The sequence below is a fragment of the Leopardus geoffroyi genome, chromosome B1 (genome assembly GCF_018350155.1).
Source record: "Leopardus geoffroyi isolate Oge1 chromosome B1, O.geoffroyi_Oge1_pat1.0, whole genome shotgun sequence".
Classification (NCBI taxonomy): domain Eukaryota; kingdom Metazoa; phylum Chordata; class Mammalia; order Carnivora; family Felidae; genus Leopardus; species Leopardus geoffroyi.
Genome location: NC_059327.1, coordinates 132687813 through 132709752, shown reverse-complemented (window position 1 = coordinate 132709752; position 21940 = coordinate 132687813). Strand labels below are relative to the sequence as shown.

At 38.1% G+C, this 21940-nt stretch overlaps 1 protein-coding gene across 4 annotated transcripts in view; it reads right to left on the bottom strand.

Annotated features, from left to right (window-relative positions):
* Positions 1-21940, bottom strand: part of ABCG2 (ATP binding cassette subfamily G member 2 (Junior blood group)) — a 132955-nt gene that overhangs the window by 6730 nt on the left and 104285 nt on the right. For all 4 annotated transcript variants that reach the window (XM_045473320.1, XM_045473316.1, XM_045473322.1 and 1 more), the window contains exons 7-13: positions 18285-18436; positions 16539-16643; positions 15059-15306; positions 9637-9719; positions 4186-4275; positions 2933-3057; positions 1544-1698 (exon numbers count right to left, since the gene is read on the bottom strand). In XM_045473320.1, the coding sequence (XP_045329276.1) occupies positions 1544-1698; positions 2933-3057; positions 4186-4275; positions 9637-9719; positions 15059-15306; positions 16539-16643; positions 18285-18436 (958 nt within the window). The remainder of the gene's footprint in view (positions 1-1543; positions 1699-2932; positions 3058-4185; positions 4276-9636; positions 9720-15058; positions 15307-16538; positions 16644-18284; positions 18437-21940) is intronic.

Sequence of the window (21940 nt, the reverse complement as noted above, 5' to 3'; positions counted from 1 at the left end):
TCTTTAAGGGTTTGGTAGATTTCTCCTAGGAAACTATCTGGCCCTGGACTTTTGTTTGTTGGGAGACTTTTTATAACTGATTTAATTTCTTTGCTGGTTATTGATCTGTTCGAGTCTTCTATTTCTTCCTTTTTAAGTTTTGGTAGTGTATATGTTTCTAGAAATTTATCCATTTCCTCCAGGTTGTCCAATTTGTTAGTATATAGGTTTTCATAATGTTCTCTTATAATTGTTATTTCTGTGCTGTTGGTTGTGACCTCTCCACTCTTTTTTAATTTTATTTATTTGGGCCCTTTCTTTTTTCTTTTTGATAAGTCTGGCTAGATGTTTATCAATTTTATTCTTTGAAAGATTCAGCCCCTGGTTTCATTTATCTGCTGTATGGTTCTTCCTTCCTTCCTTCCTTCCTTCCTTTCTTTCTTTCTTTCTTTCTTTTTTTCTTTCTTTTCTTTCTTTTTAGCTTCTGTATCATTTATTTCTGCTCTGATCTTTATTATTTCTCTCCTTCTGCTGGCTTTAGGCTTCATTTGTTGTTCTTCTAGCTCCTTTAGTATAAAGTTAGGTAGTTTATTTGAGATTTTTCTTGCTTCTTGAGGTAATATACTTTCCTCTTAGAATTACTTTTGCTTCATCCCAAAGGTTTTGGACCATTGTGTTTTCATTTTCATTTGTTTCCATGTATTTTTTTTAACTTGTTCTTTGGTTTATTGGTTGACCCATTCATTGTTTAGTAGCATGTTATTTAACTTCCATGTATTTGTGGTCTTTCCAAATTTTTTCTTGTAGCTGACTTTCAAGTTTCATAGGGTTGTGATATGAAAATATCCATGGTATGATCTCAATCTTTTTTATTTGTTGACCCATTTGTGATCTATTCTGGAGAATGGCCCATGGGCACTTGAAAAGAAAGTGCATTCTGCTGCTCTAAGAGGGAATGTTCTGAATATATCTGTTAAGTCTATCTGGTCCAGTGTGTCATTCAAAGCCATTGCTTCCTTGTTGATTTTCTGCTTGGATGATCTGTCCATTGCTGTAAGTGAGGTGTTAAAGTCCCCTACTATTATTGTATTATTATCAATGGGTTCCTTTATGTCTCATTAATAGTTATATATTTTTGGGTACTTTCATGTTGGGGGCATAAATATCTACAATTGTTAGATCTTCTTGTTGGATTGTCCCCTTTATTATGATACAGTGCCCTTCTGCATCTTAGTCTTTCGTTTAAAGTCTAGTTTGGTTTTTGAAGTTCCAGTTTATCAAGGTTTCACTATATGTCACCAAGAAGAATCTTTTAAAAACTCATTTGCAACAAAATGCTAACTAAATTTATAGCAATAATATTAGAACAGTAGCCAAAAAGGCTAGGGAATCTCAAGAAAAAGCTGTACATTCTCTAATATAAGCTATCCTTCAATACATGGCCTCCTTAAAGCAGAGAATCTAATTTACAGAATCCTCCAAGCTGGTTTCAGGTAACAGATAAATTTGCAGGAAAGAATAAGGGGAAATAATTTATTCTTAGTGAAGCACAGTTTCTACTCACCATCATAAACACAAAGGAGATGGTCATGAGAAGTGTTGCTATGGATACCACACTCTGGCCTGCTGCTATGGCCAGTGCCATAGAACTGGCTGAATAAGCCACCATCATAAGGGTAAACATCATGATGAAGAAAGCCTCCACAACTGGTTTCAATCCTTGGTTGGGAAGAAAAGAGGGGGTTGAATCCAACCACCTAGGTAACAGTGTATTTGAGATTGCTCTGTGCAAATGGCACTATAATATTTTGAGAAACAAATATCAGAATGAAGAAAATCCATCCTCTATCCGACCACCCCATCCTACTGTATAAAGTTATCATACACTTTCTTTTTATACTTACTGTATAAGTACATTTCTATGTAACATCTATGCTTCTTTATGTGTAATTATTAACAATTTCTGAGTGCCTGAGATGGACAGCTGTAGGCAACACAAGTGGTCACAATTCTACAGCCATTTCTTCTAAGAAGGAAACTTGTCAAGAGCACATTCGTTCTACCCAGACATCACCACATGACTACTGGCTATAACTGCGTTGTGTGAAGAAACTGGGAAGATGAAGATTATGTGACCTTCCAGTGGTTTCACTATCTGGGGTAGTGTCTCCAAAAGCCAAGTCTCCCAAGACAAATCACCACATAACTCTGGGATTGAGGGTGGGGCTAAATAAATTTCATAAGACTACTTTACAAATCATAATGGACTAATATTATGGGTCATATAATCTGAAGATTTTGGAAGGAGCCTGAGGATCTAGGTTCTATGCCTAAATACTTGACACACCTCTTATTTGTAAAATGGAAGTTTAATTCAATCAGTGAATCTTCTTAGTGCTTTAGTTATATATATATATTTTTTAGTTAAAATATATATTTCTGATGTGTATGTGTTTATGTGTATCAGTAAAATACATGGAAATTCTGATGCAGTGAGCCTGGGGTAAAGCCTAAACACAATGCACAAATGAATCTAATAACCACACCTATCAAACAAGTATTTGTATTAAACTAAGAAGCCCCAAAAGTCACATCTTTCACTATCTTCACACACAAACACATGCATACACACAAAAATATAAATGGTAGTAAATATTCCAGCTCCTCCAGCATAGTGTCAAACAATCTTGTGAATTCTTTCCATGTTTGTAAATGATACATAGCATCTCACAGTAAAATACAGTTTTATAAAAAGTTTTAAAAGTTAATTTGGGACAAGTCTTGAAAAAATGTCCTCAGAGAAGTTATTGAGAGTGTGCACAATGGATAGATGTCTCCTTATCTCACTGGCGTGGTTTAGAGTTTGAGAACCAAAAACATGCTGGTATAAACAAATTGGCCTACCCTCATATCCAACACTAAAGACACACACACCTTTTGTCATGTTGCTTACCTAACAAGAAGTATATTATACAAGTAAATATAATACTTGGTAATACCCTCATGGGTAGTAAATCAGATATCAGTTTTCCAAAGAAATAAGATGACACTCTGTAGTATCCACTGATATATTCATGTCTGAAAAAGAAAAACTCATCCTACATTAGTTTAGGAAGGCAGAGAACAGATTAGATTGCTCACTGTACAGACTTCTGCTGCCACCAGGGTCTAACAACTACAGCTTCTCACATCCTGGAAGTGAACACCCAGCCTCCATCCTTGTCAGCATCAGGCACCATCTTGGGTGGGGGCCTCTCCTGGGATGTCACCTCCATGCGGGTCTGTGCAACACCCTTCTCATTATAGAACTCCCTCCGAGTGCCGCCCATTCTGCTCCCTGAGCACCTGCTCCCAGTGAGCAGATCTGTCTCTTCCCTCTCTCCCAGCACTGGAGCTCAGCTGTGGTATCAGCTTTACTTTCTCCCCACTTTTGATTATGAAGAAGGTGACACTGCTATCCTCTGAACTTCCTAATGCAGTCTTGGATCACTTCTTCCAACCTCATGATAAAAAAGAAAATGGCACTTCTTCCTTCAATGATCATATCCTCCAACCATACATCCCTGTCAGCTATGAAATCCTGTTTTCTTTCCTCTCTACTTCTAGATCCCTTCCTCTTCCTGACAGCTTCCTCCTATAATTCCAAACTCCTCCACCAACATCTTTATTCTTTCCCTCTGGAAGGATTCCTTTCCTCAGCATGTAGATATGGGCAAATTTCTTCCAACTTTAAAAAACACAAGAAACAAAACAGCCCATACCTTCTTTTAAGGCTGCCCTTTGCCTTCTTCTAGTCTCCCTCCCATTGAGGGCTAAGCTGGGTTCACATTCTTTGTCAACTTTACCTCCTTACCTTATATTTACTGGCTCAATCCACTACTTTCTCTCTACCAAGCCCCTCTAACTTTTCTTGTGAAAGGCCATTAAGACTTATCATTTGCTAAAAACAAAAGCTCCTTTTCAGCCCCTTTATTGCTGGCTTTATCTGCAGCATTTGGATTTGCTGGCTCTGCCCTAATCTTGAACTCCTTTTTCCCTTGGTATCAGGTCCCACAGGTTCATGACTGCCTTTTCAGTCTCTGGATGCTTTTTCTCAACACTGGCCATCCCTAGGAACCACCCTGCAGCCCAATACAGGATATGACCAGTTTGACTAACACCCCCTGATACCAGACAGCCCCCTTCCTGGAACAGAGACCTACTCACATAAAGAGCTTCTTCTCAACCACAAAAAGCTCCACAGCTGAGATACTGCTGAAACACTGGTTGGTCGTGAGGAAGAAGAGCACCCCTGATCTGCAATGAGAGAAAGGGAAAAAAAAAGCACTGCAGTCGATTAAACATTCTTAGATCAATTTTCTACCCATGAAACTCTCTCCTCAAGTGATACCTTATAACATTAAATAGAACACTGTTCTGGTTTAAACAGAGGGAACTATGAGCTCCATCAGCTCTCTCCCTACCATCTCTCTGTACACACAGTGGTACCCCTGGGACTCCACAGAGCACAATTTGGAAGTCACAGTCCTGGATTGCTATGGATTGAATTGTGTTCTCCCCAAATTCCTATGTTGAAGGCTAAACCTTCAATGAGATGATATTTAGAGACAATTCTGTCTTTGGGAGGTAATGAGATTTAGATGAGACCATGAGGGTAGAGTCCCCATGACAGGATTAGTGTCCTTAAAAGAAAGGGAGAGACACCAGAGTGTGCTCTCTCTCTCTCTGCCATGTGAGGACACAGCAAAAAGATGGCCATCTGTTAGCCAGGAAGAGAGCTCTCATCAGAACCTGACAACGGAAGCACCCTGATCTCCTCAACTGTAAGAAGTTGTTGTTTAAACTGTTGTTGAAGCCACCAGACTATGGTTCTTTCTGATGGCAGCCTGTGCTGATGAATACACAGGTCATAAAAATATTATCTTGAATTTTACCTAACAAAAACAAGTATCATTCCTAATGTATGAACAAAGAAATAGTGAACCAAATAAAGTCTGTAGAGCTTAAAAAAAAAAAAAGCCTCTATTAGCCACATTTTTAAAGTAAAGAAGAAACTAGGATATGAAGAGGCAAAATGACAGGGGAGGAAAACCTCAGTTGACACATTATTATAGACCTCCGCCACACAATCGTCAGTACAGCCTTGATATTATCCTTGGTAGGCCATCACCAAAATGGCTTCAAACGTGCTCAGAAAACAAAATGGTGCTTATAAAGGAAAAATTTATTTTTGCATCTGTAAGAAAAGGAAGACTACCAATGCTTGTTTCTCAGTAAAATAATGAAGGCTCAAAAAGGAAAGACTCTTGGATAGACATATGCGTCTTACAAAAGCATGCTAACATCCCTCAGACAGTGTTGGGTTGCCCTTCATAACCAAACCATTTAATTGACATGAGGATGTGAGCTGAAACTGAAAGAGCTGAAGTGACCTATCATTTAAATGATGCAAAAATAAGAGAGAACAAATAGAAACTCAAGTGTACAGCCTCTCAAAAAAAAGAAGAAAGAAAGAAAGAAAGAAAGGAAGGAAGGAAGAAAGGAAGAAAGAAAGAAAAAAGTCCAGATACTCAGTAATTGTTTTCAATGCCAAAAATAAATAAAACAGAAGACAGAAAACAGACTGTTTTAAAAGTAAACGTTTAACCTATAATTAATAAATAGGAAATAGCCAGACCTAGTACAAAGGCAGCTATGCAACCTTCTCCACACAAATAAGCCTACTATCAGAATAAAAGCTAATTTCAGAAATATGGGACATGCAACAATTCAGCTCAATTTGTCAGATCTTATATCTAATAATACTGTTTGTTCATCAGGATTCTGAACTAGTAGATACTGACATTACTTCTAAATCATAAGATGATTTATTTAACAGTAAATACAGCTTTTATTACTAAAGAATTTAAGGTATTCTTTTCAATCGGGTAATCCATGTCTGTAATATCTCCTTATTATCCAAATATTTTTAAAACTATCTTTTTTCTTAATATGCATTAATTTGTTTAGCTATCACCACAACCCTGTAAGGTAACTATTAGGTCAAAGAAGCTCATACTCAGGGAGCCCAGGTGGCTCACTAAGTTAAGCATCTGGCTCTTACCTTCAGTTCAGGTCATGATCTCATGGTTCATGGGTTCAAGCCCTGCATCGGGCTGTACAGAGTGCTGGCAGTGCAGAGACTGCTTGGGATTCTCTCTCTCTGCCCCTCCCCCCTGTATGTGCTCTATCTCTCACAAAATAAATAAACATTAAAAAAAAAAAAAAAAAAAAGCTTAAACTCTATATACTAATAAAACCCAGCTTGTCAGTTACACAGGTTAGAGAAAGAGCAGAGAGTGCCTCTCTGGGATAATTCATTCCCAAAGAAGAGAACCAAACCCCCAGCCTCCTGAGCAATTTCAAATGATGAAAAAGTGGCAGCAAGTTTAAGTCAAAAAACACAAATTAAGAGGCGCCTGGGTGGCTCAGTCAGTTGAGCATCTGACTTCAGCTCAGATTGTGATCTTGTGGTTCACAAGTTCAAGCCCCATGTCAGGCTTGACAGCTCAGAGTCTGGAGCCTGCTTTGGATTCTGTGTCTCCCTCTCTCTTTTCCCCTCCCCTACTCATACTCTGTCTTTATCAAAAATAAATAAAATATTTTTAAAATACCACACAAATTAAAATAAATCCAATGCCCTATTTCTCCAGAATAAATTTGAAGAAACTGCTAAAGCTCTTCTTTATTTCTCTGGATTCTTCTATGAAGAATTTTAATGGTTAGATTTCCAGTTTCCCTTTAAAATGCCAGTTAAGGACAGGTTTTCCAATATTTATTCCAAAAGCTTCCAACTGCACAACACAAAAGGTCCACAGGCTCTATAGATCTTGTGACCTATACTCTGTGCTTGGTAAAAATATGGCATTTACAAAAGGTACAAATCATCAATTACTAGCAAGCTTGGAAGTGAGAGAACACTGTCTTCAGGGAAGAGGTAAAGAGAAAAACAATGACATAACTCTGTAAATGAGCTGCCATAATAATCTCAACGTAGAGTAACACTACTTAATTCCATTTATTTTGGAGATCATTTATTTTACTTGACTGAAGAATTGACTTTTATGCTTATTCTTTCTTTCATAAACAATCAGCTTTCTCCAGACATCAAAACAGATTCAACTTAAGCTACTGCACCTTCTTCATATCCTTATGGTAAAATGGGGATAATATCACCCATCCCTTTGGGCAGAAGGGTAACCAGAATCTGTGATTTAAAGCGTAGAGCACAATGCCTGGCACAGAACAGTTTTACACATGAAGTATAAAGAGAACTCTACAGTCCTGGACATCACTGAGCATCTACATTTGGAGCATGCTAGACCTCATTACAAAGTCTCATTATGAAAAACTATTTTTAAGGGCACATAATGACTAAAACTCGCTAAGGTAGACTAATATAAGTGCTAACCATATAACAGAAAAACCTGAGTCTCATCCACCTCCTCATGGCAAACAAATCAAAAAATAGAGAAAAAAATTACTCACAAGCAACAAAAGAAAAAAACAGATGGGGTGTCTGGGTGGCTCAGTCAGTTGAGTGTCAGACTCCTGACTTGAGCTCAGGTCAGGATCTCAGGGTTATGAGATAGAGCCGTGCATTGAGCTCTGCACTGACAGTGCAGAGGCTGCTTGAGATTCTCTCTCCCAGTCTCTCTGCCCCTCCCCTGCTTGCACACATACACATCTCTCCCCTCTCTCAAAATAAATAAATAAAAATTTAAAAAAAGACAAAAAAAAACCCAGACAAACTGGACTACATCAAAATTTAAAACTCATGTGCATCAAAGGACACACTCAATAGTGAAGACAACCCACAGAATATCAGAAAATACTTGCAAATTTATACACGATAAGGGGTTAATATCCAAAATATAAAAAGAACACTTACGATTCAACAATAAAAAGAATCCAAATAAAAAAATGGGCAAAGGATTTGAATAGCCATTTCTCCAAAGAAGATACACATGGCAATAAGCATATTAACAATGCTTAACATCACTAATCATTAGGAGAACGCTAATCAAAACCGCATGAGATATCACTCGACACCAATCAGGATGGTTATTATTATTATAAAAAAGAAAAAGAAAAAAACAGAAAATAACAAGTTTGGTGAGGTTGCAGAGGAATTGAAACCCTTGGGCACTGCTGGTAGGAATGCAAAATAATACAGCTGCTGTGGAAGACAGGATACTTGATGGAATTACCAAACGATCCAGTAATTCTACTTCTGAGTATAAACCCAAAAGAATTTAAAGCAGAGACTTAAACAGATATTTACTTGTAAATCCTCACTCATAGCAGCACTACTCAATGAGGGGCAAAGAGCGGGTCCCTCCAACTTGGGTTACTTTGACATGAAGACTATTTTGAGCTAAAAGCAATCAATTACCTGCAGATTCTGGAAAAGCTTTTTACCGCTCCCTCAACTGCTTAAATTTACATTGGAAAGGAGAGCCTATACCAGGAAGAAAGTTACTAGGAAAGATTGTCTTTACCTAAGAAACTTATTTGCATAAGAGGCAACTTTAGTTTTCCAAATATCATCTCTCAACTTCCTAAGATCTTTCTCCCAGTGTATCCTCAGACCTTACCCACCCCTCTCCTTAGCTCACATAGGCATCATGTTGCCTGTTTTTGGAATTTCATGTCTGTGCGGATTCCCTGTTCACATGCTACTGAATTTGATTTTCTCCTGTTAATCTGTCTTATGTCAACGTGATTCTTAGTCCTACTAGAGGAACTCTGAAGAGCAGAGTATTCTTCCTCCCCAAAATTCACAACAGCCAAAAGGTAGAAATAATCCAAGTGTCCAAGACAGATAAATGCATAAACAAAATATGATATATCCATACATTGGAATATTACTCAGTCTTTAAAAGGAAAGAAATTCTGACATGTGCCACAACATGGATGAACCTTGAAGATACTATGTAAAGGAAACAAGTGAGTTACCAAAGGACAAATACTGTAGGATTCCACTTATATCAGTACCTAGAGTAATCAAATTGGGAGACAGAAAGTATAAATGTGGATTATATGGAATAATGGAAATAGGCAATAATGGAAAATAATTAATGCCACTGAACTGTATACTTAAAACTGTTTAAGAAGGTAAATTTTATGTACTATGTAAATTACCACTATATATGTATACATATACAGACATACACATATATATATAATTACCACTATATATGTATACATATGCACACACACACACACACACACACATATATATCCCTCCAGCTTTCAATTCACTGACTTACCCTACTCTTCAGTTTACCCTGTCTCAAATTTAAATTCTTTTCTTTTTTTAATTTTATTTATTTTTGAGAGAGAGTGTGTGTGTGTGCCCACAAGCGAGCACAAACAGGGAGGGGCAGAGAGCCATGGAAAGAGAGAATCCCAAGCAGGCCTGCACTGTCAACATTGAGAGCCCAACATGGGGCTCAATCTCATGAACTGTGAGATCATGACCTGCCGAAATCAAGAATCAGATGTTTAACCGACTGAGCCACCCAGGCACCCCTCAAATTTAAATTCTTAATGGATTTTCATAAGCTTGAAAGAAGTAGCAATACTTTCTCAAAATCAAGATCCAAATTTACTTACCTATTCTGGATTCCCGTAGAATCATTTTTTAAATCATAGAAAATGGCACCTATAACCAATCCTAGGATGATTGTTACAATTATCTTTTCAAAAAGAAAAAGAAGAAAAGTCTTAATTAAAGGCAAAAACAACACGCCATTTGTGATTATTATATGGCTACATAACCAAATTTCTCCATTGAGATAGATACTTCAAATCGTTCAGCCAAAGCCCTTGGGAGAATATGGAACAGTGTATGTTATTAGACCGCTTTCTAAATTAAAAAATAATTTATCTGTGTGTTGGGGAGGCTGACAGTAGAACACAGTAAACTCCTAGAACTCTAAGGTTCCCCCCACTGATTCACCAGGCCGGTTCAAAGTCTAGTTCAAACTACCAGGCCTGGGAAGGCCATATAGAGTAGGGAAGCAATGCAAGTGCGTGGCTAAGTCATTTGAGAAATAAAATAAAGTCCAAGTGGCTAAAGAGTTCTGACCTGAACTTTCAACCTTTGTGCTAGTGAACATGCAGTTTTATATTTGAAGAGGCTCAAGTAAAAACAGGATATCTTTACTCTTTTTTTTAAAATGACTTTTTAAAAAATATGTTTATTTATTTTGAGAGAGAATACGTGCGCGCGCGCATGTGTGTGTGTGTGTGTGTGTGTGTGAGAGAGAGAGAGAGAGAGCGAGCGAGAGCAGGGTAGAGGGGCAGAGGGAGAGAGAGAGAAAGAGAGACAGAGAGAGAGAATCCCAAGCAGACTCCACACTCACAGAGCCTGACACGGGGCTCAGTCTCACAACTGTGAGATCAAGGACCCAAGCCAAAATCAAGAGTTGAACACTTAACCGACTAAGCCACGCAGGCACCCCAGGATATTTTTACTTTTAACATTAAAAATAAATAAAATGTTTCAAGCACATATAAAACAATTCTAACAATGTTATTTCATGTGATAAGGAAGCAGCGATAAGCTGGGGCCCGCCTATCTGACCCAGGGGACAGTCTATGCCTGCACTGGAAAAGTGCACTGTCACTGCCACCAAAGCATTCAACCAGCTCTCTCTGAGGGTACCCAAGTACTTTCACTACCCATTCTCTTGTCACTGCTTCTCCAGCAACCTCAGCCCAAGGGCCTGCAGCCAAACAAGTAGAACTAAGCTGCCAGTTTTTTGCCACTCTTACCTACTTTCACTTACTCGGTCTGTCTGAGGACTCAAGTAGACTGGATAAACATCACTTTTGTTTTTAAGATTGACAAAATATCTCTTAAGGACACTTCTATAAGCAAAGGATTAAGGGTTATACTATGACACAATTTATTTAGGAAAGTTCTACGTATTGTACTTTTATGTTGTATTAAATTTAAAAAATGTAAGAAATGGTAATCTGAAGAAAACAAAATATCCCACCATGTATCTTGGAACCTTCAAAGTTAAAAAATAAAATAAAAAATCTCAGTACTACTACAGTACAATGGTATCAAGACTTGAAGGAATTTTTTGAAAGCATATTTTGGCATGAAGCAAACCAAACTGGTAAACAGGATCATGATCTGTGGAGGCTAGTTTGTGAAAACCACAGTCTGGAAAAAGTATGATCTGAGATGTCTTTAAAATTCCCTTGCTAATAAGACAGTCAGAAATTTGGAGAAAAAAATCTATTACCCTGGTATATTTTCATTACCCTCAGAATATACTGTACTTCATGCCAACAGATAAGCTTCCAAAATAAATGATGATGGCTCCATTACCATGTGTGCATGTGTATGTATACAAGTCTCTATGTTCACCCAGTATAGCTTTAAGAATGTCTGGACTTTTTAATCTGGACACTCTACATGCTTGTTTCTTTTGCATATAAAAGATACTGTCAATATTACCATTAGGATGTTCGCTAAAGGTTCGATAGTCAATATTACCAAAGGATGTTCGCTATGATCAATCTCATAATTTTGTCATGCTTTTACAAGGTTAATCCACGTTATTCTTTCTTGGATTACAGAAAAGAGAAAAAAAATAGGCAAACTAAGCATTGCTCAACAGAGCACACAAAGAGGAGATACCATAAGTCCTGTGCACCTGGGCTCTGTTCTGAGCAGAAGGAAAAAAAAAAAAAAAAAAGAAATTCCCTAAATACGTTATTCCGTCTTATTCAGCTGTGTTTAGCAATATATCTCAAGGTAAGTTCTGAGGGATAATTATGGCCATTACTCAAAAAACATCCCTAGTCAAATGTAAAATGTGCCAGTAGAAAAAATGAATCTTTAAGAGATACGATAGTGTTTTCCAAATTGATTTGATCAGAAAAACCCATGGCACATTAAATGAACATTAAATCCTTCTAACAGATGATCCATTCACTCCCAGATCATTCAAATACAACCTTTGGTTAAAGGGCATTATTAGAAGCAAAGTCTGAATCATGGAAGTGACTAGTTGAAATCTAGGTATGGCTGTAATACAACTAATACAGGATTTATCAGCGGGAAGCCATAAAACAGTTTAACAGCTTCATGTTCAAATAGTTTAAAAAGTAAACAACATACATGAGTTTAAAACCACTAAACTGAAGGTCAGCAAGCTAGGGTCTACAGGTCAAACATGGCCTGTCACCTATTTCTGTTCAGCCCTCTAGCTAAGAACAGTTTTTACCACTTTTTTAATGGTTGGGAGAAAACAAAAGTGAGAGAAGAATATTTCTTGCCACATGAAATTTAAATGAAATTCAAGTTTCAGTATCCATCAATAAAGTTTTATTGGAACACAACTATGTTCATTTGTTTATATATTATCTATGGCTCCTTTCAAGCTAAAACAGGAAAGGCTAGAGACAAAGACTACATGGCCCGCAAAGCCCAAAGTATTTACTACCTAGCCCCTTACAAAAAAGGTTTGCCTGTTCCTGTTCTAAGCCAACATTCCAGTATCTACAAATCTGAACAGCAGATACTCAGAGAGATGCAATGTTCTATCTTTGTTCTAGGACACTGCCACTACTCTGAACACTGTTGGGACTCCTTTAGTGGAACTGAGTTCATTGAGGAAGCAAGTAGGCTGAATATGCAACCTGGAGGCACTAGGCCTGGGTCTACATCTGAAGTAAGCCTAGCAACAAAAGATGCAGAGTCATGGTGTATTAGAAATAGTTCCACATTTTAGAAAAGGGAACCCTCTTACACTTTTGATGGGAATACAAACTGGTGCAGCCACACTGCAAAACAGTATGGAGATTCCTCAAAAAGTTAAAAATAGAACTACCCTATAATCCAGCAATTGCAGACCAGGTATTCACCCAAAGAATACAAAAACACGAATTCAAAGGGACACATGCACCCCTATGTTTACAGCAGCATTGCCTACCATAGCTAAATTATGGAAAGATTCCCAAATGTCCACTGACTGATGAAGGGATAAAGAAGATGTGGTATATATACACGTAATGGGATATTACTCAGCCAAAAAAAAGAATGAAATCTTTCCATTTGCAATAACGTGGATGGAGCTAGAGTATTGTGCTATGCAAAATAAGTGAGGGAGAGAAAGACATATGATTTCACTCATATGTGGAATTTAAGAAACAAAACAAACAAGAAAAGGAGAAAAACAAGAGAGAGAGAGGCAAGTCAAGAAACAGACTTTTAACTATAGAGAACAAACTGATGGTTACCAGAGCAGAGGTGGGGGGGCGAAGGGTTGGGTTACATAGGTGAGGGGGATTAAGGAGTGCAGTTGTGGTGATGAGCACCAGGTGTTGTATGGAAGTGTTGAATCACTAAATTGTACACCTGAAACTAATATTACACTAAATGTTAACTGATTGGAATTTAAATAAAAACTTTTAAAAAAATAAAAAAAGAAATACCTCCACATTCTAATCATATTCTTCTCAGACTACCATATTGTGACTTGGACAAGACACTTGTAAATCACTTTCAGAGGCAAGAGAAATTTAAGTTATTTTCCAAGTAAAAAAAAAAATCTATAAATCACACTAAAGAACCAACTCCATCACATTCCAATAGTGATGTTGGAACAATGGGTAACCAGGTTGACTTTGTTTACCAGACTTGTACTCAAAAGACATCAAATATACTATAAAAGAATAAAAACTTAACCTTGATTGCTAGTACACAGAAGTGTGCATATTCTGACAAATGTCAAATAACAAGTAGCAAAAATGTTTGGAGCAACTGGCAACTATCCCTCAAAGAGGGATACAGATTCTTGGTATTAATACTTACAAAGCAATTGTACTGAAGTATGAAAATTATGGTGCACGTGGTAAGAAGTCAGTAATATTTTATTAGTGCCAACAGCACATCATCTTTTAGTACTTGACAGAAATTCAACGATTGACAGTAAAATCAATAACCCCCAAAATAACTAGCTAAACTGACTTCCTTGAAAAGAATGGTCCAATGAACTGGGAATACTAGAGTTTTATATGACAGAGCACCTGAGAATTACAGAAAAATAAAAGAGTAATAATCAACAACTCTGAACAGAGCCAGCCAAAATAGAAAAAGAACAGGATTTCATCATTATTAAAAGAAAGTCAATCTGACAATGAACACCCTTGTTTAACAGAATTAAAGTCTGCTTACTACACTGTGGTAACTACTAACTGTTGTAGGTATCTTAGTGCTCTCCTAAGACTCGAATCCCAAAATGAAGAAGGTCAATTATAAGGAACAACATTTGTACACAGGCTCTTCCGTCAGAAAGCAGCTGGCCCCCATGACCTTCTAAGGCATTCAGTGACTTCCAGATCCAGGTTTTCCCGGCCAACCAATTTCAAATGCGATCAACTCCTTTCCACTCTCTCCCTCTTTCCCCCTCCCTGTTCCTTCTATCTTTTTCTCTTTCTTTCTCTGCTTTTCTGCTTAAAAGTTCTCCACAGACCCTTTTACCACCTGACTTGCTATATAGTTAATTTCTGTATGAATTTGTCATCTGTTTTCCTCATTGGAAAATAGGCTCCATGAGAACAGAGGTTTTATTTTTGCCCATTTTGTTCACTGCTGTATATAAGCTCCCAAAATGCCATATGTGATCAGTAAGAACTTTTGTTGAGTGGATCAGGAAATGAATGCATGCAGCTATCAGAAAACTATAGATGTGGCTAAACATCTCCTTTACTTCACAATTTTGAAGAAAACAAATTTCTACAAAGATTATCCATTACAGCTTGTCTAAATCAACAAAAATTCTGAGTTAGGTAGTAAAAAAAAAAAAAACCCATAAAAAAAGAAAATATTTTCCTTAAGTAAAAATTTCATTGTGTTTTACTTGTTCTGTTGGCTGTTTCTATATCCCAAATGGAGTGGGGATAAATAAATAGAATGTTGAGAAGATAAGCATAATCCTAAAATAGATTATATTACAACCTAATATTCCCACATGATATGTCTGAGCATAATCAGAAGAATCTGTCAGGTTACCTGAGCTATTGAGGCCTGAGGGTTACCCAGTAAGTTTTTGAATGAACGCTTGGAAATCCATCTGAGTTGATGACAGAAGGAGGTGGCATAGGTGATCTCCCCAAAGGCTGAGCTCTTCTTTTTCTGACCCTCTGAGAGTTGATTTAACTCATCTTTTGTTTTTCTGGAGAAGGCAGAGTTGGCATAAAACTCAGCTATTTTTTCAATGAGTGGAATATCTCTCTTGGAAGGTTCTTCAGTCTCCTTGGCTTTGGAATAAAAGCAGATAAAGAAGGGAAACTTTATTAGTAGAGTTAACAACTGATTTAGCCCATTTTTTGGCAACCCTTTTCTTAGATTCTTCCCTAATACCTTAATTCTAATGCTTGAGTATAAAAAATTATTAGATCTGTCATTGCTCTACAACATTAGAAAAATACAGTTAATTGGGGTGCCTGGGTGGCTCAGTCGGTTGAGCGTCTGACTTCGGCTCAGGTCATGATCTCATGGCTCATGAGTTAGAGCCCCACATTGGGCATCGGGCTCTGTGCTGACAGCTCGGAGCCCGAAGCCTGCTTCGGCTCCCTTTCTCTCTGTCCCTCCCCCGCTCATGCTCTGTCTCTTTCTCTCTCTCTCTCAAAAATAAACATTCAAAAAAAAATTAAAAAAAAAAAGAAAAATACAGTTAATTGACTGACTACTCCCATAAACTTATGAATACAGCAAACCTACTGACCTTTTCCTAACTATAATATTTGAACCCTAATTCTTTTAAAATAGACATCTTATCGTAGCAAGTTATAATTCCTAATAGAAAAAATCTTGCCTTTGTTTTCTTCTATATGCAAATACATAAATTGCCAAGTTTCTTATTTCAAAACACTATAAAATCCATGGGCATTTTTTAAATAAAAATTCCCCTTAGAACTGATACTATCATATAAATGCTTATTTATAAATTAAATCAAAAATATTCTCAACAGTCAAGGAAAACAAAATCTGTGTTGACCAGTGCCATAGAGTGAATGTTTGTGATCCCTCAAGATTCATATGCTAAAACTCAATCCCCAATGTGATGATATTTGAAGGCGGGACCTCTGAGGGATTATTAAGTCATGAGGGTGTTGTCCTCATTAATGGGATTGGTAAACTTATAAAAGAGGCCTCAGAGAGCTCCCTCCCTACTTCCACCATGTGAGGAGGCAATGAGAAGATGGTGACCCATCTCTGAACCAGGAAGCGGGTCCTCAACAGACAATGAATCTGCAGATACCTTCATCTTGGACTTCCCACTCCAGAACTGTGAAAAATAAATGTTTATTGTTTAAGCCACCTGTCTATGGTATTTTTGTCATGGTAGCCCAAGTGGACTAAGACAACGGTTATCAGAGGACAGTATTAATATAAATTCACAAAGCCATGATTTAATGAGTTGCCACATTGCTAAACTTCAGCTAATGCAGTGAAGCAATAACCTGTGACTCTCAACAGATTTTCATACCTTCACCCGCCTGGTCCTGTCTGTTTAATACCACAGCAGAGGAGTCTCCATTAATGACATCCAGGAAGAAGTCTGCAGGGTTATTATAGGGCTCACACTGGTAACCTACAAAAGAAGGCAACTCAAGTACACAAACTTGATGGTCTTGGAAAACAGAAACTCACTTACAGGGGTGAGAGAGGTGAGGGAGAGGGAGAGAATCTGACAACTTCTCCCTCACTTTTTTTTTTTCTCTTCTCCCTTCACTAATTTACCTTTTCTTTTTATACATTCAATCACACATTTCAGCAATGCTCTGTCTCCCAGAAAAATACACACTTAAAACCAACCTAGGACTCTCAGAAAGTTCATACTAGGTCCTTACCCATCTTAGTTCATGAGACCCGAAACAGCTATCCTAAGTATGCTCTGAGGCTTATCAGAACTTCTTCAAAAATAGAAATATAGGTGCAAATAAAAATTTTAAAAAAAGCTGTAGCTGGAACTAATGCTCTTCAAAGCAAGGCCACAAGCAAAGAATGCTACAGCACAGCATGACTGTCCTTGGGAGAGGCCAGGGGTGTGTTCTGCTCTCCAAGTTCACCTGGGGATGGCCGAATATGCATTCATTGTGCTGTCATAATTCCAATAGGGAGAACAAATCACCAGAGCAGCACTCCCAAGAGAATGTGACTGGCACAACACAGCTGAATGCTTATCTCAGCTTCTGTTGCACAATCCTCTGGACTCAACTTGGCCTCCAGTTTGACTCTAGGTTCATCTCCCCTAAACTCCCTAGACCTGTGTGTGCTTATTAACTTTAAATGATGGACATTAAATGGAAAATTTTAAAACTGGCTAGTGAATATTTAAAACTATATTTGGAGTCATGGAGCATCATCTATAATCGTATCCAAATATCTCTAAAATGAAGCAGCAGCGCCTGGGTGGCTCGGTTGGTTGAGCGTACGACTTCGGCTCAGGTCCTAATCTCACGGTTTGTGAGTTCGAGCCACATGTCAGGCTTTGTGCAGATAGCATGGAGCCTGCTTCAGATTCTCTGTCTCCCTCTCTCTCTGCTCCTCCCCTGCTCATACATGCACTCTCTCTCTAAAAAATAAACATTTAAAAATTTTTAATAAAATAAAGCAGACAACATGAGTCATAAAAAAACAATTACATACTTCCATTCTAAATAGAACCAAGCAGTCCAAAACTGTCAGAAATGTTGGTCCCTCAAAGACAACTAGTCATTCTATTAACTGGCAAGTCACTCACACCCCCTCAAGGCCTAAATCTGCAATCTAACGTTACTAGAAAATTTTAAGTAGCATCTTATGAACCTCCACCAAAGGAGACTAACATCTTCTACGAGGGAATACAGTGATAAAGCCTGATCCATAATACAGTCAAGAAGATAATTGGAGGATACTATTAGGCTTTTCCCAAAATGTTCAACAGACATAACTGGCTATGAAGCCAACATATATCCTGAACTGAAGTGGGAAGCAGATCAGGTAAGGCCCAGTAGAAATACTCCTGCACACACATGCAGGCATACTCAACCAGGTCAGGAAAAAGACCCAAAGAACAGGCTAGTGCTGCAAAGTGAAGAAAAATTCTAGCACCAAACTACCAAAGTTGTGTTGGAATGGGGGAAGCCATGGTATGTCTACTCAAAAATCAACAGCATTCCTATAGACCCCTTTTACTCTCTTTAAGATTCTCTTAATAAAGGATCTTACTACATGAAAAAGTCAAGCATACCCATTAATGCAAAGTAACCCAAGGCCTCCTGGGCAGGCCCATGGAACATTAGTCTTCCTGAGGCCAACAAGGTGAGGCTATCAAACAACTTGAAGATAGAGTAACGAGGCTGATGAATGGAGAAAATGATTGTTCGTCCCTGTTCAGACATCCTAAATTAAAAGTGAAAAAAATAAAAGTCATTAAATGTCTGAGTCATTAAACATGTGAAATGTGAACATCGTGGCAACTTTATTCCTGCCTCTAGGTTATCTATTCTTAGTTCGACTTGATTTTCTCTTACTAACTTCTCATTTCATATTATCTATCTGATAGTTAGGAGACCTCAATTTGGTGCTTCTATGAAGCACTAGGGTTTCTAAAGTGTGTTCCATGGGCAGTCTACATCAACCAGAAGAGTAATTAAAAATGCAAATCTCCAGGGTCACCTGGGAGGCTCAGTCAGTTAAGCGACCTACTTCAGCTCAGGTCACGATCTCATGGCTCATGAGTTCATGCCCCGCATTGGGCTCTCTGCTGTTAGGACAGAGCCCGCTTGAGATCCTCTGTCCCCCTCTTTCTGCCCCTCCCCAACTAGTGCATGCACACTCTCTCTTTCTCTCTCTCTCAAAAATAAAGAACCATTTAAAAATGCAGATCCCTGAACATTCTCAGACCTATTGGGCCTGGTGAATCCATACATCTAACAAGCACCCAGGTAGTCCTGTAAGTACACTCAAGTTTGAAAACATATTATAGACTAAATATTAAAACAATGATTGCATGCCCCATTCTCACTGATCATTTAAATTTCTTGGCTCTTTAGGAATTGGTTTTCATTCTTTTCCCTTAATGATACAATTAACATTACTGAGTACTTACTATGTCTTTTCTACTACATACTTTATAGATAGCCTTATCTAAATTTTCACAATATTGTTACAAGGCAGTACCAATATTACCATTACCTTTATTTACAGATAAGACTTAAGAGCTGAGCAACTGGCCCTAAGTGTCACAGTTACTTAAGGGGTGGGGTTGGGAATTGATCTAATTCCATGGCCAAAACATTGTTAAACTACCTTTACACAGAAGTTACTACTTATGGGTAGAAAAAAAAAAAAAAAAAAAAAAAAAAAACAAAGGCCAAATCACTGTTAAAAATCTGTTATTATTGGAAATATTTTATGAGAGGTATCATGTCAATTTAGGCATTTTCTAAGTACCTACTTACTATACGCTAGCAGTGTCTATAAGTTCCTTCCGCCCCAAATAGGAACAGGCCAGTAGATCAATCATTTCAATACAGTGTGGAATAAAAGAAGCTGAGGGTTTCTTATAAGCAAAATAGAAGACTATAACCCAGTCTGAAGATAATATAAGTAGTGTATCAAAGGGGCCAACCGGAGTAAGCCAAGAAGAGAAAGTGTAGTCAGGTGGAAGGAACATGGCAAAAAAAGTATGCAATAACAAGGTCTACTAAGGAAACTACAAGTAGTTCAATGCCATTGCAGAGCCCAGAGGTATGTGCAGGAGTTGGGACTGGGGGAGGGGAAAAAGTTAGTAAGAGAGACTGCATCAAAAAATAAGCCCATCATGAATCCCTTCACTCAGAAGCTGCAGCTTTAGTCAGACGGTAAGAAAGGGCTGGTGAAGCACTGGAAGCAGGAAAGTGGATTGGTGTGAAAGCCTTGTGGTCTGAGGCCCAATGACATCAATATCAGTATCTCCTATTAGACATGTAGACTCTTGGACTCCATGCTGTAGAAACAGAATCTGATTTTAACACAACCCTAGTGATTAGTGTGCACAGTGGAGTGTGAAAAGGACCAGGTTAGAGCCCTCCAACAGGGGGAAAGATGCTTGTGTGCTAACTAGAACAAAACATGATAAAACATAACACAGTCAAGTATGCCACATCAATTCACCATTCTCTAATGAATGCTGTTAACATACTTACAGATGACAAAAATATCATGCATTCTCTAACTGAACCCGAACCCCAGACCCATTAGTTGGCATCTTCACTTATATGTGCAACTGACATCTCAAACTTAAGATATCTAAAATCTTCCTATTGCTTCTTATCCTAGCATAGAGACTTGCTTATGAGGGCATGGGCATCAGAGGAAGCAAGGTAATGACAAGGAGGGGATGTCATTAAAGGTGATGTGTTTGGTAGCTTTTAAAAAAGTGGGGGTTAGGGAGCAGTCCCAGAGGTAGTGGGCAGAGGAAATGGCCAGAGTGACTAAGAGATTAGTAATATTTAACAGGTAAGTTACTTGGCTGACCAAGTAAGTAAATATATTGAGATAATGACAGCTAAGACTTTGTCTGTCTAAAAAATCATTTACAAACATGGAAAGGGTGGGGCACCTGAGTGGTTCAGTCAGTTAAGTGTCTGACTCTTGATCTCAGCTCAGTCATGATCTCACAGTTCGTGAGTTCAAGTGCTACACCAGGTTCTGCACTGACAGCATGAAGCCTGCTTGGGATTCTCTCCCTCCTGCTCTCTCTGCCCCTTCCCCACTCATGTGCTCACTCTCGCTTTCTATCTCAAAATAAATAAACATTTTAAAAAACAAACAAACATGAAAAGGGAAAAGACTAAAAAGAGGACTCATGTTAGACTAGATTGGAAATTTTACACATTCTTGAGTTGTTTTTTTTTATTTATTTTTTTTTAACGTTTATTTATTTTTGAGACAGAGAGAGAGAGACAGAGCATGAATGGGGGAGGAGCAGAGAGAGAGGGAGACACAGAATCGGAAGCAGGCTCCAGGCTCTGAGCCATCAGCCCAGAGCCCGACGCGGGGCTCGAACTCACGGACCGCAAGATCGCGAGATCGTGCCCTGAGCTGAAGTCGGACACTCAACCGACTGAGCCACCCAGGCGCCCCCATTCTTGAGTTTTTTAATACACACATACTAACAGAGCAATAGTTACAGATGTATGTTTGTATCTATCATTCTATTCAAAATATATATATGTATACACATATGTAATTAATATTCCATATATTTTCCAAATAGAAATAGGTGCCTGACTGGCTCAGTCAGTGGAGCATATAACTCTGGATCTCAGGGTTATGAGTTTGAGTGCCATGATGAGTGTAGAGATTACTTAAAAATAAAATCTTTGATAAAAACAATATAAAAATATATTTCTGTGTTATATATACACATACATAACGCACATGTACACAAATATTTCCTAGGTATGTCTGCTAAGTGGGTCTGGAAGCAATGAAACTTCCAGTGTAGTAGCAGCAAGCACACTACACTAAGTAAGCAGATCTTGGTTTCTAAATTCTGACTACACCAGAAGGTACCGGGGCTCCTTAGAGAAACATCTGACACAGGAAAAGGACAAGATGAGCCTGGATCATCTTGTTGACCAGGAAGTAGAGAAATGCTTGAAGAATGATTAGGGAGCATGTCAAAAGGACACAAAGCCAGACTGAAGGGACTTCCAATGGCCAAATCAGGGCTAATTTAATCATAGAAAATAAGTAATAGCAGATTATAATCTATTGGCTAAAATAATATGAGTAAAATGAATAGAGAAGGAGGAAAAGTTCTTGGTAGTAGAATGCCAACTAACATATGTAGAAAGAATGATGTAAATAGAAAATCACTTGGCAACCATCACACCAATAATTGATCGAGGCAGAAGT